Source organism: Aethalodelphis obliquidens, unplaced genomic scaffold (genome assembly GCF_003676395.1).
Source record: "Aethalodelphis obliquidens isolate GAN/ISIS:26980383/991018 unplaced genomic scaffold, ASM367639v1 scaffold1, whole genome shotgun sequence".
Lineage (NCBI taxonomy): Eukaryota > Metazoa > Chordata > Mammalia > Artiodactyla > Delphinidae > Aethalodelphis > Aethalodelphis obliquidens.
The window spans coordinates 12,320,279-12,332,692 of NW_020837945.1; the positions used below are offsets into that span (position 1 = coordinate 12,320,279).

A 12,414-nucleotide genomic window follows, 5' to 3' on the forward strand; every position below is an offset into this window, starting at 1 on the left:
TAGGTGAAATGGCATTTTTTTAAACTGTGAGCGCATGGGGGTAAAGATTATAAGGAATACTAACTAGTACAGTTTGGTGCCTGGATTCCTGCTAAGACATCAGCACTTTTACTTATTGTTTTTGCACCATCATGCAAATGTCAATACAGTGAAAAAGGCAATCTCTTAGCGATATTAGGGAGACAGTTTTGACCTCATGGGTTTTAGGAATCCCCAGGGATGTTCCCCGACCACAGCAGAGAACTGATGTTCTGAAGTGTTATTACAAATACAGATTATTTTAGTGAAATTGAAAGCTTAAGTGTTTTATTTTAAGAAATGATGCTTGCTTTAAAAGTTGAGTAGTTGCCCATCTTTTGTGACTTTTTTTTAAAGAATCTTTTTCTTTTTTTAATTTAATTAATTAATTAATTTATTTTTGGCTGCGTTGGGTCTTTGTTGCTGAGCGCGGGCTTTTCTCTAGTTGCGGCGAGCGGGGGCTACTCTTTGTTGCGGTGCACAGACTTCTCATTGCGGTGGCTTCTCTTGTTGCGGAGCACGGGCTCTAGGCGTGCAGGCTTCAGTAATTGTGGCTCGCGGGCTCTAGAGCGCAGGCTCAGTAGCTGTGGTGCACAGGCTTAGTTGCTCCACGGCATGTGGGATCTTCCCAGACCAGGGCTCGAACCCGTGTCCCCTGCATTGGCAGGCGGATTCTTAACCACTGTGCCACCAGGGAAGTCCTCTTTTGTGACTTTTTAAAAAAGATTTTCAGAATAAAATTATGGACTGAAATAGTATGGTATTATAGTCATCAGTCTTGAAAATGACAACTTTCTTCTTAGCTAAAGTGAATAACAATTTATACAGGGAAGTAGAAAAGAATTCCGACTTCATTCATTTTGCTGTTTGACTCTTTCCTGAAAGTACAGATTCAGGTCTTAGAATATATTCTGAGGGCTCCCAGTACCAAACACATTGTTCAGTTGTTGGTCTAAGTAGAGATTAATCAAATTATTCTTTAATGAAAATGGTGATTATTCATTCATATATTTAACCAATATCTACAGAGCACCTACCCTAAGTGCTAAAAATATATCAATGAATAAAACAGACAAGTATCCCTACCTGTGTGCACCTTCTTTTCTAGTGGAGGAGACAGACAATAAACAACTCGAATAAGTAAGTTACATAGCATGTTAGAAGACGGTAGGTGCAACCGAAAGTAGATAGATAGAGGTCAGGGGATTGGGCATGTGGAGGTGGGGAGGTGTGTGTGGTTTGGAATGGAGTGATCAGGGTTCATTGAGAGAGCTGAAGAAAGGGATGAAAGCTGTCGTTCTGTTTTCAGAATCCAAGTCTTGGTGGTGGGGTTGGTAGGGAATCCGTGCTCTGAATTTGTATTTTGGAGGCAGTGTGGCATAGTGTTAGATAGATTAGATGGGTGGATGTGAGGTCGTATTCTGGCTTACCGTTTATCGTTTGTGTGACCTGGAACTACAAGAAGATGGTTTTTGCTCGCCATTGGAGGTTCTTGGGCACAAACTTAATACTCTGAAAATGTATAAAGAGAAAGACTCAAGCATTTTTGCTACCTTCTTTATACGAACTGTGTTTCAGAATAACTGAGTAGTTGATAAGAGAGAAGTTGTTTATAGAAGAATTCCAACTTATTACAAATGCCCATGGAATGCTGAAATTATGAAGTCAACAGGTTGTAACCCCTAATGAAATAATGGATCTAGGCAATGATCATCAGTCGACGTTAAAACCTTAGAAGAAGGATCAGTGGAGGAACTTTTTATTACAACGAGTCAGTTGTCACGGTCCTAACAGCCTATCGGGTGTAATATCACAGAGATTAGTTCCCGCTATGATGCAAGGGTGACTATACCACCTGTGAGGTTATTTTTGCCAAAACACATCAATAAAATTGAATGTTTCTTAATCAAGCTTCTAGAGTAACCAGTTTAAAACAAACCTGACAGAGGGACACGGTACCATGAAGACACATCAGACAAATCCAGACTGTTAAACATTTTACAGACAAATAGCCCAGCTTCTTAAAAAATAAATAGCGTTAAAAAGAGGGTTGGGTGAGCTGAGAGACTGCTAAAGATTAAGAGAGATTAAGAGACAAGCAAATGCAATGTGTGGACCTTATTTGGACCTTGTTTTAAAGAAACCAACTGTAAGAAGAGGTTTTTTTAGATAATCAGGGAAATTTAAATACGAACTGAGTATTAGATGATACTAAAGAATCGTTAATATTTGAGTGTGATAATGGCATTGTGATTATGCAAAAATGAAAATGTCCTGTTGCATTTACAGGTGCATACCAAAGTGTTTCTGGGTGAAATGGCCTATGTCTCAGATTTGGGTTAAAATATTTCAGGTTTAAAAAAAGGGGAGGGGGTATGGAAGAAGAATGATTGGCAAAATGTTGATAAATGTTGAAGCTGGATAGTGGGTGGATGGTGGTTTATTTTATGAGTATCTCTTTTTTGTGGCTGTTTAAAATTTTCCATTATAAGGTTTTTTTTAAGGTATTATAACCCATAAAAATAAGAAAAGGCGGGGGAATGTATCTGGAAGCATGTTCTTCTCTGTTATCCCAATGAATACTAAAGAAAAAATACAGTATACAAGCTTGAGATTACTCACATGGTGAGCGCTCATTTAATCAGTAAGCTCATATTTTCTTTGTAAGGGAGTAATAGGATAGACTTTGAAGTGTGGGTGTTCTTTTGGCTAAATTTTGGGTTTTCCTTTTTAAAGGAAACAAAAAAAAAAGCCCAGCCCGTGTAAAGACTTCACTGTTGGTGTGGATTTCATGACGTCAGTAGTTCTATTAAATGTGGGCATATAAAGGTATAATTGACAACTGTCTTATAAAACAGGCTATATTACTGTCACCATCTTTTTGAAGATTCCCTTTTTAATATTTTCTGTTAGCACAACAAATCAGAAGCTCTGGGCCGTGGAACTTCAGAAGACCATCTCCAGAGACAACAAGTATGTGCTGCTAGCCTCCGAGCAGTTGGTGGGCGTCTGTCTGTTTGTTTTTATCAGACCACAGCATGCTCCGTTCATCAGGTCAGTAAACAGATCGCTCTCCTAAGGCTGCTTCCTAACATCAGATAATAAAAAGGCCTGTCATGTTTGTGGCTTCAGGGAAACACTTGTTCATGGTTCTTGTTTTTAAATGTGCTTTTTTTTTAATTGAAATATAGTTGACTTACAATGTTGTGTTAGTTTCAGGAATACAGCAAAGTGATTCAGTTATACATTTGTATATATATCTATTCTTTTACAGATTCTTTTCCCTAATAGGTTGTTACAAAATATTGAGTATAGTTTCCTGTGCTATACAGTAAGTCCTTGTTGGTTATGTTTGATTTTATTTTATTATTTAAAAAAATTTTATTGGGGTATAATTTGCAATGTTGTGTTAGTTTCAGGTGTACAGAAAAGTGAATCAGTTATACATATACATATATCCACTCTTTTTTAGCTTCTTTTCCTATATAGGCCATTACAGAGTATTGAGTAGAGTTCCCTGTGCTATACACTAGGCCCTTATTAGTTATCTATTTTATATATAGTAGTGTGTATATGTTAATCCCAAACTCTTAATTTATCCCTCCCACCAGCCCCCTTCTCCTTTGGTAACCATAAATTTGTGTTCTGTGTCTGTGGGTCTCCTTCTGTTTTGTAAATAAGTTCATTTGCTTATAAGTGATATGGTATTTGTCTTTCTCTGACTTCTTTCACTTAGTATGACAATCTCTAGGTCTATTCATGTTGCCACAAATGGCATTATTTCATTCTTTTTTGTGGCTGAGTAGTATTCCATTGTATATATATACCACATCTTCTTTTCTTTTCTTTTCTTTTTTTGTTTATAAAGTAGTACTTACTCTTTTTTTTAAACTTTTCTGAAGATTTAAATTTATTTATTTAAAATTTATTTATTTATTTATTTATGGCTGCGTTGGGTCTTTGTTGTGGTGCATGGGCTTCTCATTGTGGTGGCTTCTCTTGTTGCAGAGCACAGGCTCTAGGCGCATGAGCCTCAGTAGTTGTGGCACGTGGGCTCAGTAGTTGTGGTGTACAGGCTTAGTTGCTCTGCGGCATGTGGGATCTTCCCAGACCAGGTCTTGAACCCGTGTCCCCTGCTTTGGCAGGCGGATTCTTAACCACTGCGCCACCAGGGAAGTCCCTGTACCACATCTTCTTTATCCATTCATCTGTGGATGGACATTTAGGTTACTTCCATATCTTGGCTATTGTAAATAGTGCTGCAATGAACATTGGGGTGCATGTCTTTTAGAATTATAGTTTTCTCCCAATGTATGCCCAGGAGTGGGATCCCTGGATCATATGGTAACTCTATTTAAATGTGTTCTTGAGTAAAGAATCACTAATAGTTTCACTGTACCCTTTCACAGGCTTGCCCTCAAAGTGCCCCACAATGTGTAATGTTATAATTATGTAACAGACATTCCTATTTTCTTATGCACACGGAACTATTGGAATTTCTGATCTTTGATTTAGAATTCTTCCTTTTAAAGGGATGTTGCAGTTGATACTGTGAAGACGGGAATGGGAGGCGCAACTGGAAATAAGGGAGCAGTTGCAATACGAATGCTGTTCCACACCACAAGCCTCTGCTTCGTCTGCAGCCACTTTGCTGCAGGACAATCGCAGGTCAAAGAACGAAATGAAGATTTTGTGGAAATAGCGCGGAAGTTGAATTTTCCAATGGTAAACTCTTGTGGCTTGTTTTTGAAGAGGAAGCTTTGAAATGTGTTTCAATTTACCCCAAATTCTATATCAGTTTTTGAAAATTTAAGGTAGTTCCTAGAAATGTCAGCATTGTTCGCCTAAATATTAGGTACTTCATGTGTAATTACTGTGGGGTTAAATAAATCGGGCATGGCAGGGGTGAGGCAAAGAAGAAGTTGTAAAACATTTTTTTAATTGATCGTTTAAAATTCTCTCTTTGCTTCCAGGGGAGGATGCTGTTCTCCCATGACTACGTATTTTGGTGTGGTGATTTCAACTACCGAATCGATCTTCCTAATGAAGAAGTGAAAGAGCTCATAAGACAGCAAAATTGGGATTCTCTTATAGCAGGAGATCAGCTTATCAACCAGAAAAATGCTGGGCAGGTAGGTACATACTTAAGATACTTGCATTGGGAAGAAGGGGACCTTTGATTATGAAAACATACTTTTCTTAAAGTGTTGCTTTTTTTTTTTTTTAACCTCTTGGAGTCTCTTTATACTTAGTAGATATATATCTGTAGTTTAACAGGTAAAAAATTGCCTTCTTTTTTTTTTTTTTTTTTTTTTTGGCGGTACACGGGCCTCTCACTGTTCTGGCCTCTCCCGTTGCGGAGCACAGGCTCTGGACGCGCAGGCTCAGCGGCCATGGCTCACGGGCCCAGCTGCTCCGCGGCATGTGGGATCTTCCCGGACTGGCGCACAAACCCGTGTCCCCTGCATCGGCAGGCAGACTCTCAACCACTGTGCCACCAGGGAAGCCCTGCCTTCTCTTTTAAAAAAAGAAAAGGAAAGGAAAACTCATAATAATTTCCAGGAGGAAAAATATATTGTGTCTTCATAAGATTCACTTTCAAGTAGAGGAATATACATTTTTTCTTTCAGTAATAGCGAATTTAGAATCTTACTTGTCAGGGCTAGAGCTTTTTGGCTTTAAGATCCTATGGTAATTTGCTTTATTTTGATGTTGTTGTTTCTCATATCATCTGCCTTTTTGAGACTTAGTTCTAAAAACTTGTGACCACAAAAGTTGGAAGAATTTATTTAAAACAAAAGTTTTTTAAGAAGAGGTGATTGAAGCCACTTGATATGGTATCTTTCTGGTCATCAGACTTAAATTCTGATGGATACCATGTAACCTTCTCAGGCCCCAATTCCTCATTTGAGAATAAAACATCAAACTATTTGATTTCCAAAATCCCATACAGTTTTAAATGTGTCATGTAGCTCAAAAGTCTGGTGGAATTCCATTGTTCACGTTTTTGTACTTTGCTTAATCAAATGTCAGACAAGTGGCATGATAAAGCCCACGTCTTGGGTTATTTTTTCTTAAGCTCTGTTCCATTCAGTTAGAAGTGTTCATCAGAGGCACATAAATTTCATCAGTCTCCAGTGCATAATAGACATTTAATGCATGGCTGCCTGAATGAAAACAGAACGTTTTTGCCTTTTCGAATAACTTACTTTATGTATGTTTATTTTAGATTTTTAGAGGATTTTTAGAAGGAAAAGTAACCTTTGCTCCAACATATAAATATGATTTGTTTTCTGATGACTACGACACCAGTGAAAAGTGCCGCACCCCTGCATGGACAGACCGTGTCCTCTGGAGAAGAAGGAAATGGCCTTTTGATAGATCAGGTTGGGAAAGTTGGAAATGGACTTCTTCATTTAAGTGAACTAGTGCAAATTTTACAAGGAAGAAGGGAATGATACAAATAAGGCGAGGAGGACTACTTTTTTTTTTCAACACAGGTTATCTAGAATAAAATAAATTCAATTTAAATATAAAACTTAAAAAAAATTCTCAGACCTGCTTGTAATACTTTAATTTTTCAATTTGTTTTCTTTCAGTGATGTAGTGTCATACAAAGAGAAGCAGGGAAACATTTTTACGGAATTGTCAACTGAATGCTAATTAAGATTTCTAATTTGAATAACTCAAGGGGTTTGCAGATATTTTGAACTGCTACCTGTCTGTTCAGTTACTTTTGAAACACTCTCTGGTCACAGGCCTTTAAGTAGCCTCAGAGTAAAGGCTCATCTTAATTTTAACCAAGTAAAGCATAACATGATAACCTCACCAAGAAACCTTTTTAACTTAACGGTGTCTAGACTTCTTGCCTGTTAGCAAGTGTGTCTGGCTTCCCAGCCTCAGACAACTGAAGCCAGTGAAATGAACGAGCTCCACATGATTGGTCATGCTCAGGTGGCTTCTCCTATGTTTTGTTTTATTCTGACTGCAGCTGAAGATTTAGATCTCCTAAATGCTAGTTTTCAAGATGGAAGCAAAATCCTCTACACGTGGACTCCTGGCACTTTGCTGCACTACGGAAGGGCCGAGCTGAAGACTTCTGACCATAGGTTTAAACAGTCTCTGTATTCCTAATTGTGCTTGAAATTTATTTGAAATACGTCCTTCCTTAAATGTTCCTAACACATCTTCCTTCCTTTATGCCTAAGGCCTGTCGTTGCCCTGATTGACATCGATATATTTGAAGTGGAAGCTGAAGAGAGGCAAAACATTTATAAAGAAGTAATTGCCGTTCAGGGTCCACCAGATGGTACGGTGTTGGTCTCCATCAAAAGTTCTCTACCAGAAAACAGTTTTTTCGATGATGCTTTGATTGATGAACTTCTGCAACAGTTTACAAATTTTGGTGAAGTTATACTCATAAGGTAAGTAAAATATGTATTGTCCAAAAGCAGCTCATGATTTGTAAATAATATTTTCTGTGTTAGAAATCACTTTATTTAGTATTTGAATAGCATATGAGTATTTGTATTTCCGAACTGAAGGCGAATCATACTATGGAAATATTATTCAAAGAGCTCATAGGTTTTGAAACTGGACTTGCTACTTAGAAAGTTTGAAGTTGAGTAGTAAAACTTGATGTGAACAACTGATGACAAGAATAGGTGCACATTTAGATGTGTTTTCTCAAGATTCCTATACGCTATAACATGTAAGCCCTACAGAAGAATGAACATGTGATTGCTATTTCATTTTTTTAAGGAGTGACAGGAGTAAAGCGGAGTGACTTTTCTGCCCTCGGTTTAAGAAATTTGATGTTTTCTGTAATTTTAAGTCGTTTAATTTCCATCTGATGGAGGAGCAGCCCTGCCAGGTGAATAGTCAGGAGTCATTCTTTCCCGTCTTGGTTTCCATCACTGACTTAACCATCTGCCTTTTGCAGAACCAGATGCCTCTTGTGTGTTTTAAAAAAACGGCCTATTCCAAATGCCCAGCAATCTTGAGAGACTGAATAACATGTATTGAATTCCATAGGGAAGAGGTACTATCCAGTTCCTTTCTGTGCTGTTCCTCTGTTTATTTAGGGATGTTTTATAGCTATTTAGTGGGCAAATCTCTATATTAGGTGCTGTGGCAGAGCAGAGGACAAATGGAAGAGCCAATTCCTGTTTGCAATCTAGGGAATATCAGCATGTGTGTAATGGCTTTCCTGGATGCTACACAGAATACTCCACAGAATGAAGATGGGGTAGTTTCTTCTGGAGTGAGAAGCATGCCTGGGAAACCTTACTCTCCTTTCTGAGAGTACATGGGCGAATAGAGAGGAAATTGTATTTAGACTTAACCTGAAATCATCTGACAAAGGTCTACCCCAAAGTTTAAAATGAAACAAAAAATGGCTAGAGATCTTAAGACTCTAGCAAGTACGTGGTGAAATCTCCAGATGACAGTAAGCTTTGCCAAGTACGGAAATGCCAAACCACCGGGAGCATCACATGGACTGTGTGAGTGGGCAGCACAGTAGCAGATAAATGCCCTTTTGAGCAAGTTAAAATATTGCACTGGGCCAGAGAGAACCCAGAGTGTGCATAACGGATGAAAGACTGATGCAGGAAGAGGGCCTGTCTGCCTTTATCCTAGGCTCTAAAGAACTTGGTGTTAAATTGGAGCTGAAAACTTTCCCCAAAATGCGTGTTATCATTGGAAAAAGAATTGGTAACGAAACAAGGCATTATCCTAGCATTATAAAACCATGCTGTGCCTCCTCACCTGGAATATTCTGGTTGTTACACCTTAGACAACCAAGTTAGAATAGAAAAAGCAGACGATGAAAGTAAACAAGGACAGGACTACTGTCACTGGTAGGCTAAACTGATCATCACTTTTTGCTCTGGAATAAGGCAACCATTAGGGAATGAGTGAAGTCTTTATATGTAAATAAGAGATCCCCTGGAAATGTAGATGGGGCAAATTTAGATACTTACATTAATTGGGGGAAAAGTCTAGAAGCTTTTATCCTCGTGAGTGAAAAAAAGGAAGAAAATACAGCTTCTAAAAGATCCTACATAAATCCATGGATATCAGAACCAGAATCTCTTGTTAAAGTTCAAAATGTATAGGGGGCACATTGCCACGTAAGGATAGGACCAAGAAATTAGCCCTGCCACGTGGCCACAAACGCTTTGGTACCAGTATCAGAGAACAAATAGGGTTTGGCGTGGGGGAGACTGGTGCAGCGTAAATGCAGCCTTTTGATAGTGATTATAACCTTTGGAGGATGGATCTGGTCCATTGCCAACGATTTGAAAAAGATCCCCTTCATGGTCTCTAGGTAGGAATGATGTCCCTGTGTCTTTCAAATGGCAGCATCCTGCAATTTAGGAACTTTATGCCAAAGAAATTGTCTCTTACCTGTGTTTTGTGTGTGTGTGGGTATGTACGCATGTACATGTTTTACTGTCTCTCATCTGAAAAATCTGCAAGGATTTCTGAACCTGATTTATACAGTTGGGAGTAGTTCAACTGGTAAGATTGTTTCTGTAAATAAGACTGATAATGTTGTCATTTGTTTTCCTTTTTCATGATATCATTATTATGTATCAGTGACCATCTCCTTCAGAGCTTGTTCCAGTGTCCTTTTTATTTTTCCTTTTGGGGGTTTCTTATTTCTTATTTCAAAACTATAAACTTAGAATGATAGCACAGGCCTTTTAAGTCATTTAAATGCCTGTCATTGAATAAAAACAAAGACCATAATCTAAGGCTCCTTGGGGCCAGTCTGATTGACTGATTGACTGATATCAATTGTTTTTTTGTTTTTGTGACAACTCCCTGTCTTCTTTCTTGGTCAAAGGAAATTTGCTTCAGGAAAATCACTGAGACAGTGAAAATACATAATACTGGACTACAGGGTCAGGAGAATTGGGTCCTAGCCCTGTATTTTATTCTCATAGGGTCACTTTGAACAAGCCACTTCACCTCTGGCCCTTTTTCTCCTTGTCCATGAAATGAAGGATTGGATTAGCAGGGATCACAATTGGAGGTCCACCGGTCCATTTCTTCTGGCAGGCTGTTTTATTAACAAAGTATTTGAAAGAAATTTGAATTTGAATGCTTTTAGGGAAAGAGTGCCCTCTCCAGGTCACCGCTGGCCCTGTTGCTCTTGCTCTTACTTTCTGACCTCTATAAGCCCTTGTTAATCGATAATCATTGGACTAGTCATTGGGCTAGTTATACCTTAGGTATTAATTATGATTTTTTTTTATGTTTCTTTTTCCCTTCCTTAAAGATTTGTAGAAGATAAAATGTGGGTTACATTTTTGGAGGGAAGCTCTGCCTTGAGTGTTCTGAGCCTGAATGGTAAAGAGGTAAGGTAGCATTTGTTGAGTCTAAACCATTCTGTAATTAAGTGTCTGAAGATTGTATTTTTAGAGACATGCAGCAAATTATCTAAATGTATTTCCAGTTCAGGAGGATAAAAGACCTAGTGTTGCGCTTTAATATTTATTATTTAGACTAGATTTCAGACTAATTTAGGATTATTTTGGTCTTGCCCTAGAGATGTTAATCATTGATATAGACTAAGTAGAAAACATGTTTACTACCAAATTTTATTTTATTATATTTTCTTATATAAAACTTTAAAATGTTTAATTGGAATAGATATTCTGGCTCATCTATATAGTAGAAAAGATTTCTAGCAAATGGAAGAAAATGCTTCACTTACAAGAAAACAAAGGAGGAATGTGCTCATTATTCCAAGGAACTTGTTTTATTGGCTTGGATTGTGGTACCCAGGTCCCTTTTTCAAGCGTAGGTAAAATAATTCCCGTAGATAACAAATCCATCCCATTGAGGCATTTTAGAAAGTTGTAATTAGTGGGGATATTCCTAACCTACGATTTGAAATGGCATTGATTGTGGGAAACTTACATCAATGTCCTGGAATAGTTTTACTCCTGTAACGTGCTATGTCTATTAGTTTTTTCTGAATGCTTTTAGACAAATCCTATATATCTAAGTATATGGTCACTAGATAGGATGGACTAAAATCCAGGCCTAATTTCTCCAACAGCAGGCAACTCGGTAAAGATTTACCTGAGCTTCCTCTTCTGTTACATAACTTCCACTTCCTTGGAGAAAAAGATTTCCATGTGTATATTGCTTTTGAAATAGATTTTGTAGGGTTTTGCTTGTTTTTCCCAAATGCATTAGTAATACGCTCATGCAAAAGTAAATTAAGAAACACAGAAAAGTATGAAGAAGTAATAAAGACCACTTGTGGTCCTACCATTATAAAATAATTTTTCTAAACCTTCATATAGGCATATATATATTAAAACAAATGGGATTACATATACATGTACATATATATTAACAAAAATGAGATATACATATCATGGACATCTTTCTATATGAACAAATATGTCATTTTTAATGACTGCATTTTAATTAAAAATTAATTAAAAATTAATTTTATTATGTGGATAAATATATAAATTTATTTAACCAAACTCCTATTAATAGACATCTAGGTTGTTTCCAACTTTTTTTTAAAATTTATTTTATTTTTTAATTTTTGGCTGTGTCAGGTCTTCGTTTCTCTGCGAGGGCTTTCTCTAGTTGCGGCAAGCGGGGGCCACTCTTCATCGCGGTGTGCGGGCCTCTCACTATCGCGGCCTCTCCTGCTGCAGAGCACAGGCTCCAGACGCACAGGCTCAGTAGTTGTGGCTCACAGGCCTAGTTGCTCCGTGGCATGTGGAATCCTCCCAGACCAGGGCTCGAACCTGTGTCCCCTGCATTGGCAGGCAGATTCTCAACCACTGCACCACCAGATAAGACCCCTGGCAGGAGTTCGTTAGACCCAACCAAGTTGTCAGTTACTTGCCGCGCAGTCTTAATTTGGATGTTTGGTGGTCGTCTGGGTGGATCTTTTCAAGTCCAGAGAGACAGAGCAATAGGAGAATGAGAAAGACTGAGGGGGAAAAGCATTGGCTTCTTCACGGCCAGAGAACTGGTCTCTGCCAGATCCTGCAGGCGATGTCAGCTGCCCCTTAACGGGCTACTTGAATCTACGTGGCTCAGGATAAGGCCCAGCCGCCCTTCAGAGGGGAGCCATAGCCCAGTAGGCGGATCGAGATTGTGGCCTTTGAGGCCCCGCACTGGGTGCCAGAAAAGATGCTGCAGGAAAGAGAGTGGGGTGTGAGAGGATGGTCACATCCCAGGTCATGTCTGCGTCCCTGGGATGGCCGCCCAGTGTGGGTTCTTGGCTTTGTGCAGGCAAGAATTCAAGAGCAAGACATAGTAGAGTGAAAGAAGGTTTATTCAGGGAGATACACACTCCATAGACGGAGTGTGGGCCATCTTGGAAGGCAAGAGGCTGTTTCCAACTTTTAA

The 12,414-nt window shown here is 38.6% G+C and overlaps 1 protein-coding gene across 4 annotated transcripts in view; it reads left to right on the top strand.

The window, feature by feature from the left end:
• Positions 1–12,414, top strand: part of SYNJ1 (synaptojanin 1) — an 88,733-nt gene that overhangs the window by 53,689 nt on the left and 22,630 nt on the right. For all 4 annotated transcript variants that reach the window (XM_027101266.1, XM_027101264.1, XM_027101269.1 and 1 more), the window contains 7 exons: positions 2,932–3,072; positions 4,551–4,743; positions 4,992–5,150; positions 6,248–6,404; positions 7,010–7,127; positions 7,227–7,442; positions 10,307–10,385. In XM_027101266.1, coding sequence (XP_026957067.1) covers positions 2,932–3,072; positions 4,551–4,743; positions 4,992–5,150; positions 6,248–6,404; positions 7,010–7,127; positions 7,227–7,442; positions 10,307–10,385 — 1,063 coding nt within the window. The remainder of the gene's footprint in view (positions 1–2,931; positions 3,073–4,550; positions 4,744–4,991; positions 5,151–6,247; positions 6,405–7,009; positions 7,128–7,226; positions 7,443–10,306; positions 10,386–12,414) is intronic.